Here is a 12,299-nt window from a genome sequence, read left to right on the forward strand (position 1 = left end):
ACTCTGAGCACAGTTTGTTCATGTCCAGCTTTTCATCCACAAGAGCCTCCAATGAGGGGGGCTCTCCATGGGCTCTCCCAGTCTGTACTCATGTGGTTGCCTCAACGCAGGTGCAGTGTTTGAATGGAGACTTCTTGTGTCAAGTTTGTGCCCATCAGCTCAGGTCATCTCAGCAGGCACTGCCAAGAACAAGCTGACTGTGTCCATGCTACTCTTCCATCAGCTGTTTGCACACACTGTGGAGAGCTCTGTTTGCACACATTGTGGAGAGCTCCCGAGGCACTTTCTCCAGGCTGGTGAGCCCCAGCTGTCTCAGCACTCATGTCCCCACCACAGTCTGACAGATGCTCCAAGCCCCTAACCTGCCTACCACCATGTACTGTGGCATTTTCCCCACCCAAAATGTTTCATCACTGCTTTTCAGGTCAGTTTTTTTGGGGAGTCACTTGGGTGCCTTCACCTTTAATAACCCTTAATTTGTTTGCCCTCTGTACTTTTCCTGTTGGTTTCTGGACCTCTGTGAGCTTGGAGTATCCTCAGCCCAAGAGTCACAGAAGTCACATGTCCACCCCATGAAGAGCCACTTCGTGTGCTGTGCTTCCATGTAACGCTCCCCCAGCTCATTGCTTTCTACAAAAAGGACAAACTATTCCCTTCTCCACTCAAATTCCCCTTATAAAACTGCTATCCTCTCTGCTTTCAATTGTCCTTCATATTTTTGCCAAGCCATAAGCCAAGGAAGTCAATCCTCATATGGAAACTGTTCTACAACACCGATTCCCCTTCTTGTTCTTTTTGTGCTGGTCTTGTGCTCCTTTACTGGATGAGGCCAGGAGATTTGACTCATGCTGTATACAAGATGCAAGTTCCCCAGACATTATATAATGGGACTAAGTGGTTTTCTGTTTGCTCTATTCTTATTTTGTACTGATTCCTAATATTTAATTGTCTTTCTGCCCACTGAAAAACACTGGAGCTAATGTCATTAAAGTATTACAAATACAATCCCATTTTGGAGATGCTTAGACAGTATCATACACATAAGGGTAGGATTGCTTTTTCCCACATGTAGTACTGTAAATGTATCAGTAATAAATTTTGCCCTTTTTTTCCACTGATTTTTCATGCTATGTGTGCTTAAAATTGTCACTCAACTTACCCACTCTTTTTCACAACACTTAGAGAAAATACTGAAAAGCAAGGACAAGCAAGACATGCTGCAATCATGTAGCACCCCATGAGTGACTTTCAACATGAAATCTCACCACTTTTCACTGTCTTTTAACCAGTTATTTAACCTCCATGGGCTCCTCGTCCCATGGTGATTTCATTTCCTTAAGAAGCTTTAAGAAGGTCTTCTCAAAGATCTTATGGAAATGTAAGCAGGTTATATTCATCCACGCTTATTACCTATGCACGGAGTCCTTCAAAAAACTTCCCAAAGCAAAATTTTCTTGTTGGGAAAAAAAAAATAAGTATAAATTTTTCCATGTTCTCTTCTGTTCCTTTGGACACTTTCCTGGTTTTGGTTTTAGAACAGTTTCAACCAGCTCCTGTTGTGTGGCTGACAGAGCTGTTTAGTCCTCTGGAAAGTTTTTAAAGATTGACCATGTATTTGTCACCTTTCAAGCTTTTGGATTTAGGACAGTTCCCAACTGCTACCCCATTTTATAATCCATATTTTTCGTATTTGAGGGCCTGTAGCACTCCATGGAGAACAGCCCTGCCTTGGTGATTTGATTTTCTGTTCATTTTGTTGCTTAACTCTGTTCCTGCTGGTGCTTCAGCCCAGCACAGGTGTCAGGGCACAGCTGCCCCCGGGTTGCCTGCACCAGGCAGGCAATGGTAAACTTGCTGCTTTACACTTTTTGTGACATTTCATGATCCCTGTGGCAGGCTGTGTCCCCTGGTCTGGCAGCAGTGATGTCCTGGGGCCCTTTGGAGCCTTCGTTCTGGTTTCACAGCCACTGTCCAGCTGAGGAGCGGGGCAGAGGAAATGAACTGGGCCAGAAGGTTCATACAAATATCTGGGGTTCTTTATTATCAGTGTAATCACTTTGGCAAACTAGTTTCTACAGTCAAAACATACTTAAGACTCTGTTTCTAAAACATCAGGTACATTAGTTACCCTAGAAGTAAAGTACCAAATAATTTTCTTTCTTAATAGTACATTTTGAGTGGAAGGCTTTAATTTTATATGTACACAGAGTGCTAAAGTTCTGCACAGACAGTATTTTTGCACAGAAGAAGAGACCCCAATTTTAAAGCTTAAAGGACAGGAAGATGAAAGGGTAGAGTACCTGTTTTTGCCAGGTCAAATTGGAGATTTTAGGAAGGAGATTTTTGGGTTTTTTGATATGATGTAAATTCTATAAGGGCTTGGTCCTTCATTTGTACTTTATGTTCATGCTTTCAAATGACTGAGGAAAACAAAGAAATTACGGAGAAACCTTCAACATATTGTTGACTGGATATCAATGCAGGACACATTTAAGCTACAGTAAGAGTGTTGCACAGTAAAATTTCCTACCTTTGAACATACTTTAAAGTACAGAAGTGGAAAAAATAAAATTTAAAAAAACCAAAACAGCAACTTGAATTTACATTCAAAATCAAATTTGTGTAAACAGTTTTACAAAGGTTTTTGTTCTGGAATTCCTCTGCTAGAGCTATAGCAGGCATGAGCAGGCAAGAATGAACACAACCTAATAAAAAATTAGCTATAAACATTCAAGTATCACTAAACATGTCCTGATTCTGTCTGTCTGCCTTGCAGAGCACAAAGATTATCCTCCTGATGGCTTCATTAGATGTAGGGAGAGAGGTGTTGCTCAGTGCAAAGAAGAGGTACAGAATCAGGACCATAACAAGCAGCATTTACAAAGTCAATTAATCTCTTGGAGGTTGTTCAGAACTAGATTTTTAGAGATAAATAAAAGCTGTTAGAAACTAACAGCAGGGGCACTGCTGAACCTATCAGGTGCTAAAATTTATTTGTAGGTCTTCAGAAATCTGTCCCCAGTGCAAAGTTTCCTCATTTAACAGGGAAAAAAAAAAAGAGGCAATCACTCGAGTGGTGGTGAATTCATTGAGCCAGACTTTGGGAAGTGGCAGGGACTTGGAGATTTGCACCTACTCCTTCAGAACCTGACAACTTAAGCCAGTCCCTGATGGCGTTTATTTTCTAATGTGAACCCCAAGTTTCTGCACAGAGCACATGGATGCCATTCTGCCTGTTCCTTACTCTTGTGTTTGCCAAGAGGTGTGTGCTGCTCTGCTCAGCTGCCAGATTGGATTTTGGACAGAGCTCATCTGAACTCCAGAGAGTGGAAATGGTGATGGGTGGTACCTGGCTCTTGGAGCTGAGCCCTACAGCTCGTGTCCACTCTTGTGAGCACTGGCCATGGGGTAGGACTGTCAGCATATGCCCTGCTCCAGTTTTATTAGCAGCATGTTTCCTGGCAGTATTAGATTAATGGCTGGACTCAATGATCTTAGAGGTGTTCTCCAAACTTAATGGTTTTATGGTTCTATGTTGTGAAATCCAGTGAGTCCCTGTGAACAATATTAAAAGTGGGGATTTACAGGGAATCTGCCAGAAGTGCACTTTTATCATCCAGAGCTGTGTAATGGATTCTATTTCCTTGGTGGGTGATGAAGCAGAAGAAGATTAATGCTGTTGACAGTAGAACAAGTCCAATGCAAACAAAAGCTGCAAGTATCAGGCTGGCTTCTCCAGGACTCAAAGTTTTGCCGAAAAAATTGCCCACTTTGTTGTCATAATCTGTTAAAAGAGAGTTGTTAATGAGAAATCTGCACATGAATCTGAAGAGTTTTAAATGGCATTTTTAAAAATCCTTACCCTTTGCAGTGGTTTCATTTGTTGCAGGAGTTGTGTTGTATGTTCCAGTTGTGTGTCCTCCTTCTGAAGGAACTTCCCACTGTCGTCTCTCTTCTCAGGGTGAAAAAAAGCCATAGTTAAGTTGGAAGCCTTAATAAATATTTTTTTCCTCTTTTGAAAAAATAGAGTTGACTTTATTTCATTATTTCTACCTTGTTGATCTGAACAGAAATTGTGGTTAGATCATCACAACTGTTCCCCATGGGCAACATTCCCCTTCTCTGTAGGCATCTCTGTTATTCCACTACTTACCGTAGTGATGGGACAAGGAGTAACTTTAAACTGAAAGAGGGTAGATATAGGTGGGATATAAGGAACACACTTTTTATGATGAGGGTGGTGAGGCACTGGCACAGGTTGCCCAGAGAAGGTGCAGATGCCTCATCCCTGGAAGTGTGCAAGGCCAGGCTGGATAGAGCCTTGAACAACATGGTCTAGTGGAAGGTGTCCCTGTCCATGGCAGGGGGGTTGGAATAAGATGATCTTTAAGGTCCCTTCCAACCCAAACCATTCCATGATTCAGTTCTGCATTTGCTTGTCTGTTTAGAATCTCACAGCCCTCATGAATATGTGTAATCAAATAAATTTGTCATATCCAAGGAAGGAGTATTTTGGCTACATTTGGCATCTACATTTGTCATCGTGCTGCTACAGGGTTATAGGTATGAGGTGTGCCTACTGGCACTGTTTCAACTCTTGTAGAGGAGCGTAGTCAGCACAGTGAGGACCTTGATGCTGGATCCAGATGTTTAGTGGAGTAATGTGATGTGGAGAGGCTCACAAAACACTTTCACTCACATGTGTTGGAAGAGACAAGCACCACTCAAAAATTTTGCCAATTTTCCTTAGTCAAGAGATCACCTATTTCTTGGACAAGATGAGCAACCACTTTTTTGGAGCTCCTTTTTATGCCAGCTGGTGTCTGCCTGTGCAGGGAGAAGCCCAAACAGCTCTGCAAGTCATCAGGGCTCACAGGAAGAAACCAGCACCATGCCAGACTGTAGGCCCTCCCGCACAGTGTGGCAAAAAGGCTGAAAAACAGCTTTGCAGATGTTTTCTGTGCTACCTTTAAATGACAAATGGTCCCGAGGCTGCCACTGTCTCAGAAGGGCACTTGTGAGGCACCAATTGCTTTCAAGTCACAGCAAAGTGCACCAAAGATTGCCATGTCATTAGGGCTGTTTGTCCTGTCTTTTATCACTGCTAACTGGCCATGGCAGTGCAGGTGCTTCCCACCAGTGCACAGGTAAGCTCTCTTCCTTTCATCCCTGCCTTCCATCCAACTGCAGTACCACCTCCGAGTCCTAGGGTGTTTCTGATACTGCACCTGATTTATTGATGGTGTAGGTTGTCTCCATGCCAGCATGGATGTGGTCAGCCACGTGACAGTGCAGAAGCCACGTTCCAGGGTTTTCTGCTACAAGTTCAACTGTCTGGAAGGTCCCAGGGAAAAGGTCATATACATCTCCTCTGTGGTCCTGATCTGTCTGTGGCAAAGCAAAACCAGAATTGTGAGAGTCGTGCCTCAAATACTCCCTCCATGGGCACTGAAATATTCCAGTTAGAATTCCAGCTCCTTAAGACAGATCAAATGCTTCTTGTTCCTTTCTAGTGAGCATCATCCAGAGAAACTGAGGTCTGTGGACACCTGTCATTTAATCCATTATACAACAACAGCAAACCCTTTCTGTTGACTCCAGCTTTTGGTTGAGCAAAGGCGTTTCTTTGAAAACGTAGTCCTGACAGTGGTAAACTGTCACAGCATAAAACGATACTCTAACCCAGCATAACTCTAATTTCCTCCCTGTATTTTCCCTCACACTTATGGGTAATCACATATTTTAACCCACCTAAGCATGTCCTCTACTAGGGAAATAGAAGCTTTGCAAGTATCACATTCATTTTGTGTTTCCTTCAAATGCAAAACTCCCACCAACCTCAGCATCAGCCCAGGGTTCTGGGCCTAAGTGACAAAAACAGGCTGGAAGTATGGATTTGTTTGTTTGTTTGTTTGTTTTTCTCATAAATTTCTCATAACACTATAAAAGTTTTACTTTGATTTATTTTACCAACCTTGAAGATGAAGGTCTGTGCATGGAAGTGAACTGTGTGGATATCCACTTCATTGCCCATTCCTATCAAATACCAGTTTGTCCTATCACCTTCATTCATTGTTAGACCCAAGAGACTGTTGTAAATCTTCCCATTGATTGCTGGAAGAACGACAAAATAGGAATGATTAATAATTTGCCATGGTATGGGTGATTATAACCTCCACTTCAGGCACCCTTTGCACTTTCAGGGGAGAAGGAGTGCTCAGGCAGAGAGGGGACAGACAAGTGCTGTCCCAAATGACCACTGTCACTGCAGGGAGAGAGTCATGCTTTTGTTTCAGTTTCCAAATTGTGTAAGTGTACACAACAAACATCTTTCTGTCTTACAGAGCATCAAACTGGTTTTTTACTGGTTGAGACTGAACTCCTGAGCAAACTGGATTTATGCTTAGAAGCTACATGGAAAAAGAGGGAATAGAATTGTTGCCTAAAATGGGTACCAGCTGTAGAAAGAAAAGATTGCTTTGCCAGGGCTGTGTGTGTCCCCATCCAGTCTATTCAGCCTGGCTCCTGGACTGGTTGCAAATACAGCCACAGTTTCAAAATATCATCCTTATGCTCCTGAAAAACAAGCCTTGGAGGAACACAGCTCCCAATGACAAGGGAATCCTGGCAGGGCAGCCTCTTCCTGAAAGGATAAGAGTAAACTATCTTGTTAGAAAAATATCTTGGCTGGGCTTGTGAAATCTTTTTGTTTCCAGCATTGCAGTTTATGAAGTTGTCACATGGCTGGGTAATTGCAGGCTGAGTCCAATGTCTTCCTAAAAGGGCTGTGAAAAAGAAACCTCTTCCCTCTTGGCTGCTGCTGCCAAATCCTACATACCGTGCATGCTGTTGCCTTCTACGAAGTTCTCAGTGGAATTAAAATCCTCAGGATTCTTATGAAGGTATGTTTCAATATTTTCTTTCAAATACCAGGATTCGTTTTCATCGAACACCATGAACAGAAGAGTAAATTCACGATCGATGTCTTTCCTTAGACCTCTTTCATCTAAAGTTCCTTTTCTGCAAACTACAAGAGGCCCAATCAGACCACTGTATGTGTCCTGAAATAAAATAAATATATGTGTTACAGATTTTCAGTTCATTCGGGTATGAAATAGATACAGATTAACTGAACATTAAATTGTTTTCTCCTAGCAGATGAAGAAAAAATCAGTCTGATTAAAAACTTCTTTCTCTGTGTGTCTATCTGGTAATTTACCAAAGCAATGACATCCAGTGGTCCCTTTCAACCTTACTCATTCTGTGATTCTGTGATTTTGTGTAATGTTTTGTCTTTACCCCAAATCCCTTCAACTATTCTTTAAAGAGGAAATCACATTACTGTGGTGCATCCCTTGGGATTTCCATAGATTAAACTACCCAGGCATGTACAACTGTTATATCAGAGGACAAAGCATCTCGCTCTGTAAATGGTTTCTCTAGCCTGTGGTCCGCTCCAGGATCCTTTCAGAAACATTACACAAGGCACGACGTATTAGCCAAAGCAATGCAAGCTTTAGTGGCCATGTCTTGGTTACCTTAACAAAATTTGCTGTTGAATAATAAACCCAAGTGATACAATTTGGATCTGTTTTGCCGGGACCGGATCGTTCTGGGATGTTCCACCTGTAGGTGTTTATTTCCCCTGAAACAGAGAGAGAACAATTTTACCTTGAGCAGCTAAGTATTAGAGGCTTTGAATAGCACCTAACTCAGCCTTCCTACCCTTCTCATCAAAAAATTGTCTGCATCAAAACTACCTGAGGAAGCATGCAGCAATGGGATGGGTTTATGATTCTGCCTTCCAGGAGGTCATTGAGGTTCCAGTGGTGTAAATGAAGGCAGGTTGCTCCGGAAAAGAAGATCTGCAAATGATTCTGACAAAAGTGGTATCCCACAGAAGGAAGTTCACAGACAGGACTCTTCATCTTTCCCCTTGGCAAAACCTGCAGTAATTCAATGATCTTGGCTGCTGATGCTCAAGGTCAGATGAGGCATTGGGAGCCAAGCCCAGAAAATGTTTCTTGGACCTTCTCAATTGAAAAGGACAAAAAGAAGTGGCAGTTGCCACTGGGATTTTGCAGAGGGTGCTGACGAAGTGTGTTAGCCAGGGGCCCAGACAGGATGCTGTCTGGGAGCATCAAGGGGGTTCTTTCCTGTTCCAGATAAGACCTTGCTCTACAGCAATTGCCAGAGAACCTCTATCCCTTCCCAAATGCCATCATCTCTGCCACATCCTCCCTGAGCAGAACTTCCCTGACCTCTGATTTAAAAAAAAATCTGTAACAAATGGATGAGGAAATCATCTATTTTGGTGAAGACAATTTCTCTGCACTGGACACAAACATCTGTGTTCAGATGAACTGCCTATGCTGTGTTTCCCTGCTTTGTTTTCTTGCTGGTATTGCAGGAAAGGGTAGGAGACCAAGATGTGGTCAACACCTTGCCCTTTTAAGTGGAGGAGAAATGTTGAACCAAGCAATCTCTGCCCCAGAAGTCTTTCAGGGTGACAACAGCCAAGAGCATTGTGGGACATGTATGAGTCAGGTGAAAACCAGGAAATCACAGAACCATGGTTTTAGTACAGCTACAACCCAACAGCTGCCAATAGCTGTGAGCATCTAGGGAAGGAGAGTTTTCAAGCTTAAAGGGTTGGGAAGTGACTGAGCCTAGTTTTTGTGCCACTGAGCCACTACACTGCTCATGCATCATGCAGCAGTGGGTTTTAATTGTACAGTTGTAACTACAGAAAAAAAAATGGTGACTCTCAACTCTCATAAAATATGAGATGGGTCTCATGTAAGTATTGCAATATCATTGCCTCTTACAGGATAAGCATCATGTCATGGAGACATTAAGTCCATATCATGGAGACATAGGCCAGGGAAGTGTTTCTCATCCACCCGTATCTAACCTATATGTCATCACCTCTTTTTAAAAGGTGTGATCTGAGAAGGGAGGCTGGTCATGGTCCTCTACCCCTTCCTTGCTTTTTCCTCCTCAGCTCAGGATGTTTGGAGGCTGTAGTTGGAAAAAATCTCCACCCTGCTTAAAAGCTGACACACTTCAGAAGGCATCGAAGACCTATCTTTGAAGTGCAAATAAGGCATAACCCCTGAAAAAAGTGATAAACATGAGGAAAATTGATGTTTTCTCCCTTTTTTCCTTCTGGGTAATTGGAAGAATGGTCAGGGAGAGAACAAAGCTGTGTCAGATGAGAGCTGGTTTAGCATAGGTTGCTATGGATATGCTCTCTGCATCTATTTACCATGCCCTCCACAGTTTCTTTAGGACCTGTCAGTGCTCTCAGGAGTACAGATTGTCAGGATGCAAATCTGTCTGATGACCGATTTAGGATTTAGTAGAGTTAGACAGTCTTTGGCAAGGGTGGGGTAAGCAGTCCAGCCTGGCCTAGGAAGAAAGAGAGTGAGAACTTCTAGATGATGCTGGTGGGGTCTGAGGTGCCCAGGAATTTTTCTTATTTTCAGGGATTTCATTTCTATGTTAACTGCTCTTTCCAAACTCCTAAGGAAAAGTCAGTCCATAGGTCTTCTGAAGAATGCTTTTGGCTTACTCTCAAACACAGACACCTTCCCTCATCCAACTCATCCCAAGCCTGCTCCCATGTGGACACAGGAGACATGACAGTAGTGTTCCCGTTGTTACATCTCAAACACCAGCCTGACAGCGACAACAACATCATGGAGCCAATAACAAAACAAGGGAATTGTATAGACATCCTTTTCTTTCCCCTCCCCCATGTATTAACCTCAGGTATATATTCATCAAACTCCAGCAAGGCAGATGTTGGCCCACATTTGACATGAGTTTCTGTGTATTTGTACTGTACTGACACAGCTGCTCACAGGAAAGAAATGTCAGCTTGCACAGAGCTTTATTACATCAAAATTTCTTTACATTTACTGTCAAACTGGAGTTCACAAATACTGCAAAAAGTTGCATAGGTGTTGGAAAGAAAAGGTGGGTACATTTTGGATTTACTACAATGCCTGGGTTTGACTTCTTACTTAGAACATATACCCAACAAAAAAATTGAAGTTCAAAAAGTTAAACAGGAATTTTTCTATATGAAAAACTATCTTCCACTGTTTTCCTCACTAGAAACTTTGGTACACTTTCCCAAAGATTATTAATTCACATGACAGCTACATTTGGCATTTTATGCATGACTCTGAATGCAAATGCCAATTCTCTGTAGCTTGAGACAGGCAGAGTTAATATTAACATCTGCAATTCTTACATCTGAATTTGAAAGTTCTAAAATCATTGTTAGAGTGTCAGTTCTGGAGCCAAATGCAGCACTGGCTCACATTTCTCTTGCCGTGATTAAGGGCCTGCTTCTCTCTCTTCTGGAGGTAGTCTAGTGATATTACATTCCTGTTTCTACCCCTGATAGGAATGAAGGCTCACTCTCTGCCCAAACATGCTCACTTGATCAAGAACCTACATGTCTAGCAACTCAGAACTGTAGCTGAATAAGCGTTGAGCTTATTATGCCTGGGAGAATATATAGATATGGACAAGTTTGAAAGAGAGATTATCATTAATGTGCTAAGATGGTTTTATATACAGCCTTTGAGGCTCAAAGAAAAGGGGGGAAAAAATTAAAAAAGGAGCCTTACCAGGGAGGGTAATTGGTGTCTCAGGCTGTTCTTCGCAACCAACCTCTTCTACACCATGTGCACTTATTGAGTAAGGCCTGCTGGCTTTGTTCTTAAATACGATCAGTACGGAGTCACCGGCCTCGGCATGGAGTAGCGGCCCTAAATTCAAACAGAAGATGCCAGTGTTTAATGCTGCTTTTCTGAATTCAACAAACTTTCAATAGCTTGGCCTAGGAGTAGAGCCAAGATCTCTATCAAAACCATTGGGCTTTTCTGTTCTTCCAGGAAAGTCATCAAAATTGGTTTATCTCAGATGATTAAAAGCTACATATGTACAAATAATCTCTTTTCAGTCAATGAAGAGAATTGTCCTCTCTGAAGACAAGTCTTTGGACAGCTGTTTTTAAGGAAAATTCCTGAGGTGGTTTTTGAATCTTTCAAGATGTTATTTCTTAAGCTGGTAATTGCCACTTTAAAACAAAACAAAACAAAACAAAACAAAACAAAACAAAACAAAACAAAACAAAAACAAAAACAAAAACAAACAAACAAAAAACAAAACAACAACAACAAAAACAACAACAAAAAAAAACCCCACCAACTGTTTTTTTCGCTCTTGCCCTTCAGGAAAGGAAATGGTAAATAGATACCTAGAGAAGTTTATCCTGAGGGAAGAGTACGAAACTGTATCAGGACAGGCTTAGTTTCAGTATTAGGAAAAGGTTCTCCACCCAGAGGGTGTTTGGGCACTGGAACAGGCTCCTCAGGGCAGTGGTCACAGCACCAAGTGACAGAGTTCAAGGAGTGCTTGGACAATGCTCTGAGGCACATGGAGTGACTCATGCAGGGTCAGGAATTGGACATTGATGATTTTCCAACTCATGATATTCTAAAATTCTATGATTACTTTATGAACAGTTGTTGCCCGCTTTTCACCCCATAAAAACATGAACTGATGGTGGTTATTTTATGATGAGTAAAGTGATGTCTTGCCAATTGCAAACACAAATCCATCTCCTTAATATTGTCTTAATCTGTTTACAAGAGTCTCCCCCATGTTACAAGCTCTGAATTTAGGGTGAATTCTGGAATTGCCATTATAGCACTCCTTAGGATGCTCCTTATTCATGTTCAAGAATGAATTCTTTAATTGGAAAGGATCTTTAGACTCAGCAATGACATAAATAGCATGTAAAATCACTGACACCTGGAATAGGTGTCACTGTTCCATATTTTCCATCTTTAAAAAGCTATAAAACATCTTAGCTTTTGGAAAGCAATCCCCTCCCTGACCACAGGCTTGGTCTGTGGGACATGAGAGCTACTTGCCCAGGATTTCCAAGTGTTCCTCCTCTTCTGTCCTCACTTTGCGCTGTGTGAAGTTGCCACTTGTGTACTCCCTGTAAACCACCTTCTTGTATTTTGAACCGATCAGGTCCTCTGCTTGGCTCAGAAAAATGTGCCCATAGCTGCAAAATAAAATGCAATAAAAGCACTAAAGTGTACAGAGCTGAAAGCTAGTAACTTTTGTGCTATTCACAACAGATTCAATGAGAATATACAGACTGATCCACTGTGCTGATGGATGTGAAGGCCCTGAGAGATGCAAGAGGTTTTGAATAGCAAATAGCAAGAGTGACAATCCTCAGTGAATGCACACCCTCTTCAAACAGG

General features: G+C 42.0%; 1 protein-coding gene across 8 annotated transcripts in view; it reads right to left on the reverse strand.

Annotated features, from left to right (window-relative positions):
- Positions 1-2,018: 2,018 nt before the first annotated feature.
- The window catches only part of HEPHL1 (hephaestin like 1), a 52,356-nt gene continuing 42,075 nt past the window's right edge, over positions 2,019-12,299 (reverse strand). For 7 of the 8 annotated variants that reach the window (XM_064409500.1, XM_064409497.1, XM_064409498.1 and 4 more), the window contains 8 exons: positions 11,955-12,094; positions 10,644-10,784; positions 7,539-7,645; positions 6,839-7,061; positions 5,975-6,114; positions 5,229-5,388; positions 3,863-3,955; positions 2,019-3,784 (listed from right to left, as the gene is read on the reverse strand). In XM_064409500.1, coding sequence (XP_064265570.1) covers positions 3,582-3,784; positions 3,863-3,955; positions 5,229-5,388; positions 5,975-6,114; positions 6,839-7,061; positions 7,539-7,645; positions 10,644-10,784; positions 11,955-12,094 — 1,207 coding nt within the window. In that variant the 3' untranslated portion in view covers positions 2,019-3,581. The remainder of the gene's footprint in view (positions 3,785-3,862; positions 3,956-5,228; positions 5,389-5,974; positions 6,115-6,838; positions 7,062-7,538; positions 7,646-10,643; positions 10,785-11,954; positions 12,095-12,299) is intronic. The other variant, XM_064409499.1, reaches the window with a different exon arrangement.

This window comes from Passer domesticus, chromosome 2 (assembly GCF_036417665.1).
Source record: "Passer domesticus isolate bPasDom1 chromosome 2, bPasDom1.hap1, whole genome shotgun sequence".
Taxonomy (NCBI): domain Eukaryota; kingdom Metazoa; phylum Chordata; class Aves; order Passeriformes; family Passeridae; genus Passer; species Passer domesticus.